This window comes from Penicillium cosmopolitanum (assembly GCF_028827165.1).
Source record: "Penicillium cosmopolitanum strain IBT 29677 chromosome Unknown utg000009l:1.0-9042332.0:1.0-9050551.0, whole genome shotgun sequence".
Classification (NCBI taxonomy): domain Eukaryota; kingdom Fungi; phylum Ascomycota; class Eurotiomycetes; order Eurotiales; family Aspergillaceae; genus Penicillium; species Penicillium cosmopolitanum.
The window spans coordinates 1556943-1576673 of record NW_026622679.1 but is presented as its reverse complement, the minus strand read 5'-3'; the positions used below and the strand labels follow the sequence as shown (position 1 = coordinate 1576673).

General features: G+C 51.4%; 7 protein-coding genes across 7 annotated transcripts; 2 read left to right on the top strand and 5 right to left on the bottom strand.

The window, feature by feature from the left end:
• Positions 1-367: 367 nt before the first annotated feature.
• N7509_008684 (putative prenylcysteine lyase) lies at positions 368-2122 on the bottom strand (the record flags this gene model as incomplete). Its single annotated transcript, XM_056633321.1, has 2 exons — positions 368-1902; positions 1987-2122. 2 exons carry the CDS (start codon positions 2120-2122, stop codon positions 368-370), a joined length of 1671 nt encoding a protein of 556 aa, XP_056483941.1.
• Positions 2123-2251: 129 nt separating this feature from the next.
• N7509_008683 (small subunit rRNA maturation protein TSR4) lies at positions 2252-3742 on the top strand (the record flags this gene model as incomplete). The annotated part of the gene is made up of 2 exons (XM_056633320.1): positions 2252-2485; positions 2555-3742. The coding sequence occupies 2 exons, from the start codon at positions 2252-2254 to the stop codon at positions 3740-3742; spliced, it is 1422 nt and encodes a 473-aa protein (XP_056483940.1).
• A 629-nt stretch (positions 3743-4371) lies between these two features.
• Positions 4372-5397, bottom strand: N7509_008682 (CSN8/PSMD8/EIF3K family protein; the record flags this gene model as incomplete). The annotated part of the gene is made up of 2 exons (XM_056633319.1): positions 4372-4942; positions 5231-5397. The coding sequence occupies 2 exons, from the start codon at positions 5395-5397 to the stop codon at positions 4372-4374; spliced, it is 738 nt and encodes a 245-aa protein (XP_056483939.1).
• Positions 5398-6208: 811 nt separating this feature from the next.
• N7509_008681 (folliculin domain-containing protein) lies at positions 6209-7537 on the bottom strand (the record flags this gene model as incomplete). Its single annotated transcript, XM_056633318.1, has 1 exon — positions 6209-7537. One exon carries the CDS (start codon positions 7535-7537, stop codon positions 6209-6211), a length of 1329 nt encoding a protein of 442 aa, XP_056483938.1.
• A 3812-nt stretch (positions 7538-11349) lies between these two features.
• On the bottom strand, positions 11350-13327 carry N7509_008680 (putative regulatory factor Sgt1; the record flags this gene model as incomplete). Its single annotated transcript, XM_056633317.1, has 3 exons — positions 11350-12705; positions 12782-12981; positions 13072-13327. The coding sequence occupies 3 exons, from the start codon at positions 13325-13327 to the stop codon at positions 11350-11352; spliced, it is 1812 nt and encodes a 603-aa protein (XP_056483937.1).
• Positions 13328-13621: 294 nt separating this feature from the next.
• Positions 13622-17427, top strand: N7509_008679 (putative spindle-pole body protein (Pcp1); the record flags this gene model as incomplete). Its single annotated transcript, XM_056633316.1, has 4 exons — positions 13622-14221; positions 14282-16850; positions 16906-17125; positions 17187-17427. The coding sequence occupies 4 exons, from the start codon at positions 13622-13624 to the stop codon at positions 17425-17427; spliced, it is 3630 nt and encodes a 1209-aa protein (XP_056483936.1).
• A 734-nt stretch (positions 17428-18161) lies between these two features.
• N7509_008678 (AAA family ATPase VPS4) lies at positions 18162-19731 on the bottom strand (the record flags this gene model as incomplete). The annotated part of the gene is made up of 5 exons (XM_056633315.1): positions 18162-18383; positions 18440-18723; positions 18744-18892; positions 18944-19276; positions 19433-19731. 5 exons carry the CDS (start codon positions 19729-19731, stop codon positions 18162-18164), a joined length of 1287 nt encoding a protein of 428 aa, XP_056483935.1.

Genomic DNA, 19731 nt, shown 5'->3' with positions numbered 1-19731 from the left:
AATATCATCATCCGTACAACTAGCCCTACGGACTGTCTATTGTAAATGTGATCAATCCCACAGTCGATGAATCTACACTCTAAGTCACGGTGGCTTGGGTGTTTTGCACTTGGAATGTACTAGTATTATCATAGACAACACGATTTCCAATGTCTACTTTAGAATTACCTTCTGGGCACCCAAGTAGGTAGACTAGTACATACTACTAGTACTAATTGGGCAAAGTATAATTTTGCGATGCTTACCTAGGTATCTTATACTATTACTTTCCAAAACTGAGCAGTAAATAAACACCAGACTAAGGATTTGCCATGCAAAATTATAATTGACTCAAGACGAAAGGTAGTAGGTAGATCATACGAGCAGCTCACAGTTCAGTCCTCGGCTTGAAGGATGCCGCATTGCTGCGATTACCCTGCTTACTATTTTGCTGCCACGACTGCAGCATGAGCGCCGCCACGTTCCGTCCCATCAATGCACTTGTCTCCATGGTGGAGATAAAGCTCTCGATCCCACTTGTGTACCACACTCTCGGGGCCAAAAGGGTTTCCTCAAATGTCACTCGGGGGTACAAAACTGGATACGGATTCCAGACTTTCTCGTGGAACCAGCTAATCTCGCTCTTCGGAAGGTCACCAATGCTCGTGTTGGTTCGTGGAATGACCACTGAGCTGGTGTCATTATATTCGATGTCGAATACCTGAGCGATCATTTTAGCGGAGGGTCGCTCCGGCGAGAAGATCTTATACACATAATGTTGTTCGGGGACCTCTTCGCCATCCTTCATGGCTGTTCGAGTCACTGTTCGCAGTGTGCTGATGCTCCAGAATCCAGCTGGGCCGACTCCTGACGGGTCATCGCTGGGCCAGTCACCCTCTGGATGAGTGGTAAGAATCGCCTCTGGAGTACGGGCATTCTTTCCATCAAGGCCAAAGTATGCCGGTGAGATACGGTGAGGAGTCGAAAAGAGTGTTACATGCAATTTAATGTAGGGGATTTCGTCAGGGATATGATCCAATGGGGGAGAAATGGAGATGCCAGAGTACTGGAGCGGTCCTGCAATGATAACCTCGTCGTACTCCGCCTCTTCGGATGACTGTACTGAGTCCAAGTCCCCTGTCGGGTGAGAAATAATTCGAACTGTACCATCGTCCTTCCGTTCGATTGCCGTGACAGTTGTGTTCAATCGCACACCCGCCTTGGAAGCTTTGGCTGCACCGTCGAATATCTGCCAATTTCCACCGTCGATTGACACTGCCCCATCTGTGGCCATGCAGACCATCGATTCCAAGCCGTGGATGACCGCCAAATTCTGACCATAGTTCACACGGGTACTCGCTTGAATGATCTCCCGAGCAAACAGCTGCCCAATTCCGTTGGTATCAAGAAATTGATTTCCAGGTGTTGAGGTTGCATCCAACAGATCAACCTCTGCCGCAGCCTCGGAAAGTGACTGGAATGGGAAAATCGGTTCCTCGTAAAGACGTAGAAACCTGCCCACGATATTCTTCATCAAGTTCTGTGTGTAGAGCGGCGCTAGACCATATCGCCAGAAGAGCCGGCCAATGTTCCACCAACTATAGCTATTTTTGAGTGTAAAGACAAACTGCGTTCCATCCCAGATACCGATGGACTCCTCGGCTTCCTTGGGTCGGGCGTGGTCGGCGCTGCGAACACCAAGACCGAGATCGCGTGATGCATTCACGAGTATTTCGTTGACCTGGACGAAGATGGAAGCACCTAGTTCGATTGGATAGGCTGGGTCGTCAAAGGCATCGACCGTAGTTGAGCGGCCACCGATATACGAGGCACGCTCATATATGGTCATGTTGAGAGGGATACCAGCCTCATCTGCAAGTTTACGCAATTCGTATGCTGCAAATGAGCCCCCAGCTCCAGCTCCTATTCTTCTCGTTAGATATGATTCGTAAAGGGAATTGGTTGGTGGTTTTCCGAGCATTGTAAGGAACTATGTATGGTGCCTACCGATGATAGCGACCCGCTTGGAGACGTCATTAGTAGCTAGGTGCAACGGCTGCTGCTGAGCCGCATAGCTGCTTGGAATTAAAGTGATCAATGCGTTGAGAAGCCATAGGCAACTCGAGCACCGGGTGAAATACATCCTCGCGGGCTGCTTGATTTGATACAAGCAGGTTGGAAGCATGCGGAGAAGAGAGGAGGTCGATCATCGATCATGGAGCACGGGATGGATACCTATACGGTAATTACCATACAGGGGAAACCATAGAAAATGGCTGGGCTGGGCTGGGTGGGGCGTATCGCTTATCGCAGCATTTTTTTGAACGAACTCTCCCACCCCGCTGTCTTCACAATTGATCGATCATTGATCTCCCAAGCTGCCGCCATGGATCCTTACGACAGCGACTCCAGTATCGATGAGGACTTCACCGAGACCGGTGTTCTCCTCGGATACGCCAACGACGAAGTCATCGAGGACACAATCAGTCACCTGGGCGGTTGGCCGGTATGGTTTTGTTGAACACAACTTCAATAGTCATGCCCAAGATGCTAATAATCATGGCTTGGAAAATAGAAATGGCTTGATGAATCTACCCCTCCTCCTGGCGACTTTGCCAACTGCAAAGTCTGCAATCAACCTCTGATCCTGCTTATCGAATTGCACGGCGATCTCCCTGACCACTTCCCCAACGATGAGCGCCGACTGTACCTTTTCGGATGTCCCAGAAAACCATGCAATCGCAAGCCAGGAAGCATCCGCGCATACCGTTCAACTCGCAAAATCAACCTGGAAAACCCCCAGGCCCACAAACAGGAGGAAAAGAAGAAGCCGGCCGAAAAGGCCCCCGAGCCCACACCTGCTCCCGAGAAACCAAAGCAAGACCTTGGCGCCAGTCTATTTGGAGCCACATCTCTAACAGGTAGTGTCTCCGCGAATACAAACCCTTTCTCCTCCAACTCTGGCGTACCAGCAGCCGGGGCCAATCCCTTCGCGACGCCAAAATCCGCTGCCCCCGCACCATCACCCACCCCCACCAAGAGCGAAACCAACGCGCTGGCCGATTCCTTCGCTGACAAGGTCCGTCTCTCGTCCCCAGAAGACGAGTCCAGCATTGCGTCCACAAACCCCGCCGCAGCAACCAAACAAACACCCGAGTCTGTAGACTCTCAGAAACCCTGGCCCGCTGAGTCCGCCTTCCCAGCCCCGTACCAGAACTTCTTCCTGGATGCAGAGTATGAGACTCTCTCGCGGCCTTCGACACCAACAGTCCCGGACAATGTGCAAATGGAGCCCATGGACGAAGACGGAGGTGCCTCTGGTCTTGGCGATCTGAAGGATACATTTGAATCAGAGCTCGACAAGGCCTTCATGAAATTCTCCACCCGCCTCGCGCATAACCCGGAGCAAATCCTCCGCTACGAATACCGCGGTGCCCCGCTACTGTATAACTACGCAGACCAGGTGGGCAAGCGCTTACACCCCGACTCCACCGTGGGTAAAGTGACCACCACAGCTAGAGGTAGTATCCCGCATTGCGAGTACTGTGGTAGTGAGCGGGTGTTTGAGCTTCAACTTACGCCGCATGCGATTAGCGTGCTTGAGGATGGACGTGAGGGCGTGGGACTGGGTAAAGATGATTCTGGAATGGAGTGGGGGACTATCATCCTGGGTGTATGTGCAAAGGACTGCGCGCCGCAGAAGATTGGCGTTGTCGGTTGGAGAGAGGAGTGGGCTGGTGTGCAGTGGGAGGAAATGAAATAGATGTAGTTGATATACCCCGCTTGGGAGCTGCAGGCAGTGGGAGAACCTTGAAGGGCTTGCATAAAAATAGATTTCATATGTGCATACTTTTGTTTTGACCTGGTAGCCCTGGAGTCTAACCTACTGGCAGCCAATACCCTGGTGGTTTTGGAGTACCTACTACTTGCCTAGGCAGTACTAACTAGCCCTGCTTGGTTGACTACAGCTTTACTTTGAAGCATTGACTGTATGTTTTATATTGTAGCAGGTCAACCTTTGACGAGGTGACTCGGCATAGGAGGTATGGTATGAACATGGGCATCTCATGCATCCCGTCATCATCCGCTCATTTCAGATAAGAAACAAAACACAGGATCCCAATACAAAACAAGGTGGGCAAATAAATCGAGGAAAGGAAACGCCAGATTGCGCCAGATCCCGACTCATCTCCGAGCCTCCTCCATGCGAACTCTATCACCGTCTCATAGACGGATCGGGGATTCATGAACTCATGTCTCTCTTTTTTGGGGGTCTCCCTCGCACGGTCGAGAAAGGACGGAGAAAAAAAAGTTAAAACGGGAAGGGAAAGATGAATAGTTGAGGTTTGAAAGTTGGTGGTGGTGGAAGAGAGGGAAAGAAAAGAAGAACGCTTAAGCGGCCTGCTCGAAACCGCGGCGAATCACACGGCCGAACATATCGACGCCAACACGCTCGCTCTTGACCTCGCTGCGGGCCTCATTCTCCTTGTTGGTGGGGACGGTAACAACGTCACCCTCGACCTTCCAGCCGCAGACATCAGCGACGAACTTGCCGAGGGCGTCACGGCCGCGCACATCGAGCCACTGCTCCAGGGAGTCGGCGGTGATAGAGCGGAAAGTCTTGCCAACCTCGACGGCGATGCGAATGCGGACCAGCTCCTCGAATCCGGCGACATCGGCAGTCAGATCGGCGTAGAGGTCGTCAGAGTTCAGGGTGGACCAGAACTGGGTGTACTGGGCGGACTCGAGGAGAGTCGAGAGGCGGGCGAGCTTCTGCACGGACTCAACGAAGTCGGAGGTCTGGGAGGCGGCCTGGGCCTCAGAAGTAGCAGGGAAGGGCTGAGTGTTGGTGGGAAGCAGAGCGAGGCAGAGCGAGAAGGCGGGAGAGGGGAACACGGTCAAGGCCTTGGCCAGAACGTTGGTGACGGTGTCGGGTTGGAGGAGGTGGGGGTTGAACTGGTAGCTATTTAATGGGTTCATCGCCATGTTAGCCCAGCTGAACTCCGATGATTCGGCCTGTATTCAATGAAAGCAAGTAGTCTTTTTTTTGAGCACATGATACACGCGACCCCAATTCCAATGGATTACATTGGTTTGGTTTCAGAAAGTTCGAAAGTTCTCAACTGCCCCGTTGTACGCAACAGGTTGTCAGGTAATAGGAAACGTGTATGAAAAAGTTCGTTCATCATATAAATCGGTGCACATGCTTTTCAAATGCGGCTGAAGAGAATAAGAATATCGACCAACTTACAGCTTCAGCAGAGCCAGGTTGGCGTAGCAGTCGAAGGATCGGTCCTCGCACTGCTGCTGGATGTAGTCCTGGAAGACCGTGGTGGTCTCGGGGTTGTACCGGTCGAGGCCATTGAGGATGGCATCGATATGCGCCGGCCGGGTTTCACACTTGTCGAAAGCGACCATCTTTGCTGTTAACGAGGGGGGATGTGAATGCGGGTCTTTGCTTCGTCCCTGGACGTCTTTTTGGTGGGATTTTTGATTGTGGCCCGGTTGGCCGGAAGAACCGAAACGGGTTAGTTCACCCGGAGTTACACCCTCCGAACTATATGGGTGAGATGTACATTTCAAATCGATCTGGATTAAGTGCTACAGATGCGCTGATGGGCTAGTTGTGAGGATTTAATATTATGTGATGCTCGAAAAATAAGTTCAAAATCAAAATAAGCCAGTGTTGGCTGCTTGGTAATCGTGTTCGGATAGTACATAGAATACATGTCTCTTGAATGCCTCGTTGAAAATCATCAAACGGTCAGTCGTAAGTCAGCGCGAGTGAACGCCTGAAGGTAAGACGGCTACCACTCCAGTGAGATGGCAGGATTCACTTGTCTTTGGAAAAGAAGAATGTGCGTATGGCATCCAAGAGAGAGGGGGAATGACCCCAATTTGAAAAGAGACGGAAAAAAGCAACGAAAAGAAATCCTTGAAAAAAAAAAAACTCCAATCTCCTTGTCTGTGAGACGCCATAGTCTATGCCCAAATAATCATCATGCGGAAGAGAAGAAAGAAGAGGATGAAAAAGTCGACGAAGAGATCATGCTGAGATATGCAAAACGAACCAGGCCATAACATGACAGCGTCGCATGTAAGGACAATTGGGAGGAACAGGGCGTGGTTCGAAAACGATCATTTTGAGGCGAAAGGAAACATGCCTCGCAGAAATCAAAGCAACCGGGGTATCTCGAAAGGAGGTGCGGATGAAAAATGAAGTGATACTTCAGGCCACAACGGAGCGGCGGGTGGTAATGGGAATCGGCTGAGGGCCGGAGGTGATGTTGAGCTTGCCCATATCAAGATCGCTGCCATCGTATTTAGATGTAGATTGATGTTTCTTGGCGCGTTCTGCACTTGTTGAAACGAGAACCGGCTGGTCGGTGCCAGCAGTTGCCTCGTCTCCCACGGTACTGCAGACAAAGCGTTCGTCGGAGATAGGAACGCCACCAAACATCGAGCCAAGCTGCTGTAGTAACGCCACAAAGTGGGCGTGAAGCTCAGTAAAGATGTACTCGTTGCCGACAATCTCTGCGAGATTGCGCGCACGGATCTGGCCGAGCCGTCGCGAGTTACCTGTCGGGTCCATGGCACGGCCGGTCAGGAAAGAGGAAACAGGGGGTTGCTGTCGGCCAGCGGCTTTGTTTGCGGAGCTGGTCTGTTCCTCGCGGCGCTTTTCCTCTTCTTGGAAACGCTCCGCGGCAGTTACAATGCTGGATGCGATCCGACCGAATGCGCGCCAGATGATGGGGCAGGCTCGGAAAGCTCTTCCGGCATCCTTTCCGGCCAGAGCCACCAAGGCATAGCTGCGTCGCTTGCCACGCGCCATGGGGTCTGGGAGACGGAAAATGTATGCAATCGTGTAGCCAGCCACCGAGTCGCCGAAACATAGAGGGCCGGAAGACAGACCGCGGGGGAGAAGCTCACAGCTCAGGGTGCGAATCGAGGAGCGTCGGAGAAGCGCATAGTCCGTGGGGTTCGGAGGACCGCGGAGTGAGAGGTAGGTGAGGATATGGGTATGACAAGATGTGTCAGACGCAACGGAAGAAGAATGCAGAGATTCTGGTGGAGAGGAATGGGCGTGAGAGTCGAAGGTGTCGTCATCGAGGTCGGAATGGCTGCTGCCGCAAGAATAGACAACCTCGCGTGATCGCAGGACGGGGCTGCTGCTGTTTTTGTTGTCGCGATTTCCGGGAGCCCCGGCTGGCAGTTGCTTGCTCACGCCTTCGGGTAGAGATAAGCTGCAACTAGCGCAAGTGTCGCCGTCTGCGCCACCGACCCGGTTGGATCGATCTTCGGGGGAGGTAGGTTGCTGTGCCCGCATGAAGTATGGGTGGTCTTCGATCTTGGGTGATTTGGAGCCGGAGGATGGCTCCGTCGATCTGAGGCCTGGTGAAGTAGACTCGCGGGGAGAGGAGGAGGTGGTGGATAAAGTGGTCTCATCGTGGTCGGGATGGCATTGAGTGCAGGAGAAAGGGACGACCTGAGAGCAGATGATAGAGGTGGGCCCATGCACTTCGCAGAAGTGCGTCAGGGAAAGCTGTATTGCAGTCATGATTAGGAGAGGAACGAGGCTTGGGTGACAAGGCCAAGGGGGGAGAGTGTGAAGGTGAAGGTGAGGCGAATGACGGGCATGACATGATGGTGTAAGGAAAAGGAAAGTACAAGACACAATACTTACAATGAAATCCATGGCAGGAAGATCACGACGACTCACGCAGCAGCAGACAGTTTAAACCGTCATGACGGAGCATGCTGCGATTGGCGTGGTATGCGCGGATCCACCGACCAGGTTCCTGGAGAAAGGGCGAACGAGATGCATATAAAGAAATCGGGGGGGACGAGGAAGAGTGACCTTTGAGGTAGGGATGGGATGGGATAGAGATATGTATGGGGAGGGGGGGGGGGGTGGGCGCCTTTTGCCACGGCCCAAAGCCAAAGGAGTATTACATTACATTTACCGATCTCTCCGACCTTTCTGTACTCCGTACGGAGTATCCATTACCATCTACCATCTACCACTTCTCATAGGGTGATTCTTGTTTCGGTCTTCGACCGAGTGGAGCCAGTCTCGCGCGACAGCCTCCCCTTCTGAGACGATGGAAGGCCCATGGAAGCATCGAATTGCTCCACTTTGCCCACTGAGGCTTTTCCGATTAGGAAGTCCAGTATGGATCGGAGGGATGCTACAATAGGTGCAGTTCATTCTGGAGTACTCTCTATATCCGTACTCTCTATACCCGTACTCTGTACGGGTACTCTGGAATACTCTACAGTATGTATGTATACACTGGCGTATACCTTATGCACATAATCAGTAGATACGGACAGTACGGAGCAAATGTACGAGTACACCATATCTACGACTCACATTCCACTCCTTACCTTTCCCCCTTTGCATGTGAACTAGACGGTATCGGCCCGACTGCTGAACTCGGGGGCCCAATGGATACTCGTACATGGATTGGATAGGATAGGAATGAAGGACAAGGGAAGGCTGCAAACAGTCCCGGGGGGAATGCCGGCTCTTCTTCCGGCTTTGATGCGATCGATCTATCATTTCTGACCCCTTCCTAGCAGTCTAGCAGTCTAGCAGTCTACTCGTAGCAATCTTTTTGCTCTTTTCTTTGCTTTTTTGGTCCTCATTTTGTGGCTTTTTATTCGATTTCCATTTCTATTCCCATTTCATTCCTCTTTAGGGGTTATCATTTCATTTCATCCATCTCATTCTCCCCGTTTCAACTGCGACCTCGGCGGGTTTAACTCTGATTTTCCTTCCTCAGCAAAAGGGCGCATTCCTCGGGCTCCGATTTGTTCACTGTTCCCGGATGTTATTGACGGGATGCATCATCCATCTACTCCGACGAAACTCTAACCTAGAAGGCTGAACCCAAATTCAATTGCAATCTATCTATTTCGTACTCCCTACTCCCTATTCGGTATACTAATATTGATGTTCTCCGCTCTACCCTACCCGACGGACTCGTCCCACCTGGACCTCCTTCGGTTACGGACGATCGTGAACCGATCGTCATTTCGACCCAATCCATCTGCCCTTCCAGAAATCCCCAAGCCCATCTTTCAAAAGTGACTAATCGGCTAGCGTCCGAACTGTCGGGTGCCAGTGTTGTATGTGTATTGCATCCTTCTGCAGGGATAAACTCCCACCCCCCTCGTATCGGAGTGCAGTGCAGGAGGGGGACCCCTCTCGACGAGGCTGCCGCCGTTTAATCCTTTCGTCATCACTGTGATGAGGAGTGAGATTGACAGGGACGGTCCCGAATATCTTCCGTGGCAATTTGCAAACTGCCCTGCATGGTTCAAATTGCGCATCGCACGGCACGGAGGTGAATTCCATTAAATCATGACTTTTCTGGCCTTTTACCCGCCGGTCATAGGGATGCCCCAATTTCCTTCCCTTCTCCCCCCCAGCTAGATGAACCGTTTAGTCCCAAACCACAAACCACAAACCACAAACCTCGCCCACCTGCTTCCTCTAGAATTCTTCCGAGCCCGGAAATGAAAGGGAACAGCGCTCTTCCGTCCACCCGCGCGCCCGCACACCCACACACCCGCATCCCGCATTCACATCCGCCCGCACACGAAGCCGACATTCGAATAGCCGTCCCACCCGTAGAATTCCTACAGTAAGACCTCTTTGCCTGTTCACTTATTGGACCTCTTCCTTCTTCCCTCCTCCACTGTGGAAAAATAGTAACGGCTGGAGAGTCTCCAGTTTGAGGGATTTAATGGGCTTACTCGGGAGTTGGTGAGTGGCTAAGAAAAGAATGGCTGCAGCCACCCATGGATCCAGAACCACTTTGTCGCCCAACGGTCCAATGGCTCCCTTCAATGAGGGTCCTATCGACGCTATTTCGATTCTGCAGCCTTTTCTTTCCTTTCCTTTTCGATCTTATCCTATTTTGATCTTCGCTTTTATGGAGTTAGGCGATTAAAATCATATCGGCACACGTCAGGGAGAACGGTGGCTTGGGTCGAGCCATGCCCATATTATTAATGCTCTCTGATCCGGATGGGGCTGGAGGAGTGTGGGAGTCCCGAGTATGCATGTTGAGTATGAGTACGGAGTACGGAGTAATGTACATACTCGTCTTCTGCACTCTCGACCGAGTATCCATATAAACAACCCCCCGAGTCTCCTCATCCTGCCTCGGTCAGTCGGCTAGCTCAACGGCGACTTGCCTAATTTAGGATATCCCCCATCACACGGATCACTACGCTCTTCGCCCGGCAGTATGTAGGAGTATCGCAGATCCTCGGCTCTCTGCAAGGCCCCGGCCTAAAAAATCCACAGTAGCATACTCCATCTCGTACATACTACTCCGTACATAGACTACATTTACGTTTCTAGATCGCCCAATTTCCACGTGGCGCTAAGCAGTCTGGAGCTGCCGACTTAGTCGCATGTCTCACACAGTGATCCATGCAGTCGCACCACATGTGATCATGGACCACACTTACCCCCCTCCTCCCAAGGAGACACAGCATGGAGAAGGAGCATGGAGCTCAGCTCGTCTGACCATGTACTCCATACGGAGTACAGAGGTACGTAAAACTCGCGCGAGTTTCGCTCAGGCCCAACCAAAATTTTCGCGTGGATCGAAAGGGTCCTGTGCGAAATTCGGGGGTGGAGCGGGTCCTACACAGTAAACTCTTTTCGACCGACCTGCTCTTGCGGGCACACCGGGTGGGTTCCCCGTGGATTCTCCCGTGGGTTCGTGGATCCCATGTCAAGTTCAACCTTACACTTGGGGACGTTGAAATGGCTCTCAAACTGTAAATTGGAACCGCCGGAGTGGTGTGTACCTGAGCTTGGCATTCCCCGATCTGGAAGGCAGATCATTTCGCCACTCTGCAGAAAAAAAAAAAAATTGACACGGAGGGCCCGACGCTGGGTCTCCGCTGCAGATCCCTATAAGCGGCTCAGCAATACATACGTGCATACATACTCCGTATGTACGTATATTGCAGTTGCGATGTGAACTGCAGCTCGCCTTCAAGTCACGCGCAGTTCGCAGATTCCTTTCTACCCTATACACATGGAGGAGTGGTCAGGATTGGTTCATGTCTCAGAATCATATGGCCGCGCGCCTCTCTCTCCCCGGTCTAGGCTGCTGCGATCCTAGAGGGGCACAAGGCGCATGTTTCAAGAGTGCTGAAAATGTGCTCACGCCGATTAATTAGTCGCATACTCCGTATAGTACTCCGTAACACTCGGTCTTTTCTCGCGAGTCGAGTTCACGGGTATGTTCCGAGGAGCCGAGGACAAGACAGCCCGCCCGGCCAAGGTTACCGATTATAGACATGCAATGGAAATTTGAACGCTCATGTATGTAGACTTCGTACTCATTGCCGGTCATCCTTGGGCATACGCAGGTTCATCATAGACAGCATGTTGCCGGCGGGCCCCGCTGTTCCGGCTTGTCCCTGTAGAGCTTCCAACAAATTCTTGGCCAGATTGATGTTGACATTCTCGTCTTCATCTTCTTCCTCCGTATTGGCATTAGATGATTCACCGGTCTGATTTTTAGATGAGGCCTCAGCAGTCAATTTCTGCTGCTTCCGGTTGAGGTCAAGAACTCCAGTCCCTTTGAGCTCGGCCTCCATCTGTCGAGATAGCTCATGGATCTGTTCTGTGTCATCCTCCTCATCTGTATCCAGGTCTTTAATTCGGTTTCGTAGTGGTGTTTCGAGGGATGGGCCCTGGCCGGAACCGGAAGGCATTCCCATCATCTCCTTCATCATTTTAGCAAATTCTTCTTCGTTGAACGAAGCCTCCTTGTCTTCCTCCTCGTCACTCAGTTCCTCATCGTCATCGTCGACGTCCGAGTCCGAGTCAAAATCATCGATGAAGTCAGCTCCATCGAAGCCGGCTGAGTTATCATTCAAGAACTCTTCGAAACGAGCCACTATCCGTTGAAGGTTTTCCTGGGCCCCTGCATCGCCGAAGTTGCCGCCTTCTGTCGTGTCACCCTTTCCCTTTCCCTTTCCCTTCAATTCCCTGTCCAGATCTTCAAAGTTTATGTCCATCCACTTCTCATCGTCTTCTCGCTTGTCCCAGGATTTTTCAATTTCCTCATCAGTGGGAAGAGTCTCATCGCCGGTCTCAATATCCTCCAACAACAGTTTCATTTCGCGAACAGCGGCTTTATCCTGATGATGGGGATCGTACAGTAGCATTTCGAACCCACAGGCGAGCTTCATTCCAGCTTCGGCTCGAGCATGTGCTTTCTCGTTTTCCGTTCCGGGCAATTTACCTGCCCAGGTGTTCGGGGCCGGGAATTCCTGACTTTTCAGCTGTGCAAATCCGACTCGCGTAAACCGCACGCTCACGGTCACCAGGTCATCTGGCTTGAAGGTAAGGCCCGAGGCATCCTTCGCACGGAGTGGTTGAAGGGCAATAGGATCCCGAATGTAAAACGCCTCCACCGCTGGTGATATGTATGCCGATTTTTGGTGTAAAAGGTATGCGACCTTGCGGGGGATGGTCACAATTGCGGAGTGAAGATTATCGGCGATTTGTTTGGGGTAGTTGCGCAGTCGATAAAACGCCTCCTCTTGTATCATGGGGGATTTCATAAAGCGCGAGGGTTCTTCTTGGATAATCCTTTTAGCCTCTGAGAAAGATAATTTCTCGGTGACCTTTCTGGTTGTCTCCTGTTTGGGCTTGATGATTTTGAGGTCTCCTTGGTGGATCCAAACCTTTGATAGAAATGGATTGTCAGTAAAATATCTAGGAGATGGAACTAGTTCCAGTAAACATCAGTGTGAAACTCACCCTATTGTCCGCCACCTCCGGCTCGAGCCATGAGGGAAGTGTTCCCGCGGCCTCAATGAGCAGGAATTCCCCGTCACTATCTGCGACCTTGATCCAAATATCTGGATGACGCTTGCTCAATTCGCGAAGGAGATATACAATGACCCATTCATCTTCAATGGAGTCTCCATAGTTGGTGCGACCATGAAGTGATGTTATACCTAAATGTGATATATATATATCCGAGATTAGAACGTGCAAGCTGATAAGATATGATGATCATATCATAGGAACGTGCGAGATTTACATACCATCATCCTTCTGAATCTCTAGTCGAAAGCTTTCCCGCTGCCAGATATAATCCTTGAGCAGTTCCTTGGTCAAATCAGCCGCGGTGCGCTGGACCTCTAGCAATCGAGCCCTGGTCTCGGCAGCATCATCGATAACGGCGGGGGCGGGGGAGGGGAGGTGATAAACGAAGTACTGGACTGAGTCGTCGGGCAACTCTGGCTTGGGGATTGGGCGAAAAGTGGACTTGAACCACGCGATATCCTCCTCGGTTGCCATTGCTGGGAAATTTGAAAGAGAAGACTTTCGAGTCTTCTCAGGTTCACCGCATGACCTCACCTCAAAATGGCATTCTTCCGCAAAATCGCCAAAAAAAAGGCGGAAGGAGAGACCCACCCGTGACCTGCGCACTAGTCCCCATTTGGCTAGGAATCAACAGTGACGCTTCGCTCGTCGCATCTCTCGCCCAAAAACACGTCTGGTCCCAACCTTTGCCCTCCGATATCTCCGATTTTCGACGGCAATGGTCGCGTGTTGAATGGTACTTACTTTCCGACACGCGATTTTGTCACAATGGCGTTCCCTTACATCGACACGCCGCGCACCGAAATCGACGGAAACGCGACTTACTTGACCAACGGGTTTCGAAGCGTGGGAAGAACGCATCTTTCGGCGTTGGACTCGGTGGAAAACTCATTCCACACACCTTCCAAGGATAACGACGTGATCAAGGGCTTCGGCGATGGACGAAGACGCACATCCGGGACCTCTAAGGTCGGCACCCCACGCGCGGGCACAGCACAGCGGTCAACCAGAACTGCCTTGAGGCACCTCCCAACCGCAGCACCGGCTAGCGGGGAGTTTACACCTTTGATGAAGAGCGCGACCAAGAACAATTTCCTACGGAACGTGTCGACAACCCGAGGAGCAGACGATCCGAGGACGCCTGGTTTCCTGCGAGGTGGCAATCGCAGCAGTGCCCACACCCCTGGATTACCTGCGATGGATATGTCGGATATATACGAAGAAGATATTACTACCGATGATCCGACGCCTCTTCCTCAGGTTGCTAGCAGCAGCGCACAGAGCACTCCGATGCCCGGTCTCATAGGACGTGACGGCAAGGGTATTTTGGGTGACGGTCAAAATATGACGCTCAAGGAGCAAGAGCGGGTATGAGAACTTTCTTCGATTTTGCTGTTGGTGTTGAGCGGTTGCTAATTTTTTCCCCAGATTATCGATAGGCTCGACAAAGACAACTGGAACCTCAAGCTCAAGATCCACTATTTGGAAGAGCAGATCGAGAAGGCCGGACCAGAATACAATACGTTAGCACTCAAGGAAAACACCGAGCTCAAGGTCGCAAGGTTGACCATGCAACGCGATATCTCCCGGTACAAGAAGAGTTTGCTTCAGGCGGAACATGATTTGGAGGACTATCGACAACAACTCGTGGAGATGAAAGAACGAGCTCGGCGGAAGCAAACCGATGAGGAGGTGCAACGTGAGATGGACGCCATGCGGGAGGAAATTGATTCTAGGGACAATGAACTCCGAGAACTTCGAGAAGAGCTAAGATTGTCCAAAGATGAAAAATCCCAGGAGGCCGAAAAGCTGCGCGACGAGGTGGAAGATCTGGAAGCGTCACTTCGAGAGAAGGAACGGGCCATTGATGAGCGCGATGAAGAGCTGGAGGAACTGCGAGAAAATGGCAAGGAGAGTGATGCCGCCGCAGAGCTTCAAGCTGAGCTTGACCGTGCCAAGGAGCAAATCGAAGAGCTTCAGGATAGTCTTGAAAAGGCCAAGTCGGATTCTCAAGAAGCAAACGAGTCTGCCAGGCAAGCTATTGATGAAAAGGACCGTGCCGAGGAGGATCTTCGAGAGTTACAGGATGAAATGTCGAATAAATCTGTCATGACAAAGGGCTTTAGTCGACAGTTGGAGGAGAGAGCTGAAAAGCTCGAGGAAGAAGTGCAAAGCCTACGTCAAGAGAATGAAAATCTCGCCACCGAAGTCGAAAGAAAAACCCAATCAGTCTCTCGACTAGAGCAGCGATACGAAGACATCCAACAAGACCTGAAGAATAACGCCGGGAAGCTAGGCGAAGATCTGGAATCGGCAAGACGCGACCGGGATTTGGCCCAACAACAACTTGAAAGATCATCCGCTTATCTGCAGGAGGCTCGGGAGGAGATCCAACGCCGAGATGAGGAGAAGGAGCTGCTGCAGACTCGTCACCATGCTTTGACTGACGAGTCTGGGGGTTTACAGAGTGAGCTTGCTCGGGCACAGTCAAGGATCCGCGAGCTTCAATCGGCCGTTGAAGAAGCAACAAACCGGGCCCAGGACACTCAAAATGTCCGCTGGCAGCAAAAAGTGGAAGTCGATCGATTACAAGATGAGATCGAAGCCCTTCAGCACGAGATCGAGGATAAAGAAGGCCACTTTGCCCTCGAACAGGATAGGTGGGAGAGCACGAAACGCACCTTGCAGTCACAGAAAGACCGTGCCGAAGAACAGGCGATGGGCTATAAGCGGACAGTCGAAAGGCTTCAAGAAACCGAGCACACTCTTTCTGGAAAGGAGTACAAGCTTCAAGAAGCCATCGACAGCGAAAAACAGCGCCATACCCAAGAAGAAGCCGTTCTAAGTCGCCAAATCAAGGACCTCGATAACGATCTCTCTCAGAAGAGGCGTATCATCGATGAACAGCGCAACGACCTCTTGACCGTGAGAGAAGAGCTCCGTATCTCACGCCGCGAGGAGCAGTCTTTCAAGGACAAACTGCAGGCACTCGAGGATGAAGTCGTGGTACTGCAGTCGAGCTTGGCAGATGAACAAGAATACGCCAAGGGTCGACTCCAGAAGGGCTCTTCAGATGTGGAGAACCAATTGCAGAAAGCAATTGCAGACAGACAGACTCTTCGAGACCAACTTGCCAATGCTCATGTCGAAATGCACGATCTTCGGGCCACTGTGACTGAAATTGAGGCCGAGCGTAACGAACTACATGCCCAGCTCGATCAACCTCAGAATGCCGATGATACCACTCGCTTCGATCGTGAAAAACTCGAACTCCGAAGGGCTTCAACACGACTTGAAAATGAGTTGAAACGGTTAAGAGACGATAAATCATCCCTTCTCGAGGCCAAGGATACCCTTGAGAAGCAACTTGGCTCCGAGATCGAACGTGCCGCGGCAGATGAGGGTCGCCTTTCAGCTGAAATTGACCGTCTTCAGGATAAGCTTCTTGCAGGCTCTGGAAACCGAGACCGAGAATTGACGACGGCCAAGACAAAAGTGCAGCGACTCGAAAGACGTATCTCAGAACTCGAAACCATCATTGAAAACCAACCTCCAATGGAGATCGAGCCATCAACGGCCCATGGGGACATATCCCTTCTTCGACACGGCCTTGAAGAGGCTCGTCTGCGAGAAAAGAATCTTTTGCAACGGGAAGCTGACCAGAAAGCATCTGTGCGCACCTTGAAGTCCCGGGTGGCTGATCTGGAGAGGGATCTCCATGGTGCCCTCATGAACAAATATGAGTCGCCCTCCCTACAAAATTCACCTTCCAACAAGCTTCACGAGGAGCTACGAAGCCTGCGTAAACAGCTTTCAGACGCTCACAGGTCTCTCAAGGAGACCAAGTCCAAGAACCGGGATCTTGAGCGTGCTGCCATGAAGGAGGAAGACCAGAAGGATTTGCACGAGTTGCTGAAGTCATCAACCCTCGAAGCCGAATCCCTGGCATTGAAGGTCTCTGAGCGCGATTCTCGATTGAACGAGCTGAAAACCCAAAGTACGCCGTATTCGCGAGGAGCGTGCATATTGCGTTCGCAAAGCTGAAGCAACAGCCAAGGACTTGGAAGCACTTCAGCAAAGTTACGATGAAGCTTTGGAGAAGGTCTGTCTTGGAAAATCGACCAACAAAACCAAGCACGAGAAGGAAATGCGTGGACTGGGTAAAGAAATTGTCTGGCTTCGTGCTCGACTGCACCGAGAGGAGAAGTTCCGTCGTGATTTGGCTTGGAGTAAGGGACTAATGGAGCTCGGCGAGCGTGTCCGTGTAGCATGGTTCGTATCTCCCCTTCTCAAAAGCATTACAGGTTAACTAACATGGTTTGATACACAATAGCAACGAAGCCGATCTTCGCCTGATTTCCGAGATGGGCGTCCAAGCTCGCGACCGCACTTCCACGCGTACGCCTCGCAGCAAATTCCGATCTGCTATCTCCATGGTCGTGGCTGCTGTTCGCATGCAGCGGATGGGCCAGGAGTGGCGGCGAACGAAGAAGATTGGCGAAGGCTTGAAGCGGGCCAAGAGCGAGATGCTGAAGCGTCGCGAGAGTTCGAATCGAAGTCTGCTCGGCCAGTAGATGCCTCACTCCGACCAGCTGTCACTGTGTCGTCTTGTTTTTATAGGCCACTTTGCGCCTTTTTCATTTCCCAGCGTCTTACATTCTGCCACGAGAGATTCCCCGACATGTCTTGCTTGTATACATCTTCCTTTTTGTCTGTTCAGTTTCATTCTTTCCAGCATAGGGCGTTCGAAGGACTTTTTTGTGTTCTCCACTTGGGTATTTGGCATTGCTTGAGCATAATGAATGACTGGCGTGAGATTGGATGATAATTATGTCAACTTCAGGTTGTGTAACTTCAACTAGAATTGAATTTGAAATGGATTTATCCTTAGTCAACAGGGCTTTGATACTTTGATACTTGTAGAGGGTAGTGTTTCAATCTACAGACGAACCCTACAAGGGCAGATGGTAGGGAAGAAGCATGTATGTGACTGTTGCTCTTCTTATGACGACAACCCGCCAGGATAAAAAAAAGACATGGATATTTGCTCGATGAACGCCTCGCCGTTGCCAAGGTACTCGAAACCAGTAAAACAAAAACGCTTCTGAACACCAAAATTCTTCAGAAACACGAAACCACAAGCCCCAACATCCCGCAATTGGTCAAAACACGGTCTATTTCAAGATTGGCATCCTTTAGTATTCAACGAGAAATGGTGTGATGCCCAATGAGTGGTGTGTTGTAATAGGAAATGAAAATGAGATGTTTTCGATGCAACACATGAGACAAGAGGTGACTGCCCCTTTGCTTATGCTCCTTCGCTGCCGAACTCCTTCGTCCACTCCGAGTTCCTTGTGAGATCCTCGATGCTGACTGTCGGCCGGGAATTACGCACGGCCTTAATGAAATCCTTCAGAACGAGCGGGGGCTCGAGGAGCTTGTCGGCTTCCACGTTGAGCCAGGTCATCTCCACTGCGCCGGCATCGCCTGGTGAACAAGGGGTGACTTTCTCCTCACCTTCAACAGTTACCTAACCAGGGAATGTTAATGAAACACCCAATTGAAGGGATACGGGCGGCGACAAACCTTCTTATAGTGTGTCGCAGTTTGAATCTTGCGAATAGGTTGCATCAGGGCATCCTGCACAGCGATACTGATATCACTACCGGAGTAGCCCTCACTCATCTCGGCTAGCTGCTTGTAGTCTGCTTGTGTCATATGACACGGCGTCGAGCCCACGGCCAGCATGAACATCTTCATCCGTGCATTGATATCAGGCAGACTGATGTGAACTCTGCGCTGGAATCGTCGCCTAATAGCAGCATCCAATTGCCAAGGAATGTTGGTTGCACCCAGAATCAAAACCCCCCCTTAGAATCATTTCCCACACCATCCATTTGAACCAGAAGCTCGGTCTTGATACGTCGCGACGCCTCGGATTCACCTTCGCCACGAGGTCCGCACAGCGCATCGACCTCGTCAATGAAGATAATCGCAGGCTTGTTTTCACGGGCCATATTGAAGAGCTGTTTCACAAGCCTAGAGAGGTCTGTCAGTGGTATATTTCATCTACAGAGGCAATGCGCTTACCTTTCACTTTCACCCATCCACTTCGACACCAAGTCACTGCTGCTCACACTGAAGAATGTGCTGTTTGCCTCTGTTGCGACAGCTTTGGCAAGATAGGACTTTCCGGTACCCGGAGGGCCATAGAGCAAGATGCCTTTCCAGGGTTGTCGCTTGCCAGTAAAAAGGTGCGGGAACTTGATCGGGAGGATGACGGCCTCTTTCAGTGCCTCCTTCGCCCCCTCCAGGCCAGCAACGTCCTCCCATTTAACATTCGGCTTGTCAGATAAGATGGCCCCTTGAAGCGCCGAGCGAAGCTTTTTGGATTCCGCGTCCTCGCCGTTATCGTCTTCTTTCCTGTTGAGTGCTTTCTGTCAGCTCTGTGTGATACTTGCAGATGCGTACTTTGACCTGTTTGAATCCAACAGAACATTCTCTGAATATCAAGAACAAGAATTCCGTAGGCACGGCAGGTTCAAGAACGCAAAATCAAGGGCGGGGCAAACAACGTACTCGCCCTTCCCACTTCCCTGCGATACCTTGCCATTCGCGCCCACCGCGCTTGGCTTTTTCCCACCGTCCGGCGTTGCAAGATGATTTTTCAGCTTCTCTGCGCGATCCATATATTCGCCGGCCTTCGCCCGGATCATCTCCTTTGACCGGGGGTTCTTCTCCCACTTGAGAGCCAGCATAAACAACTCCAATGCGGAGTAGTAGAGTTGATAGGCCTTCTCGTACTCGCCGTCATTGTCATTCTCGATCGCCTTCTTCACAGTATCGATTGCCCGCCCCAAGAAATCCGTGTTACTCAT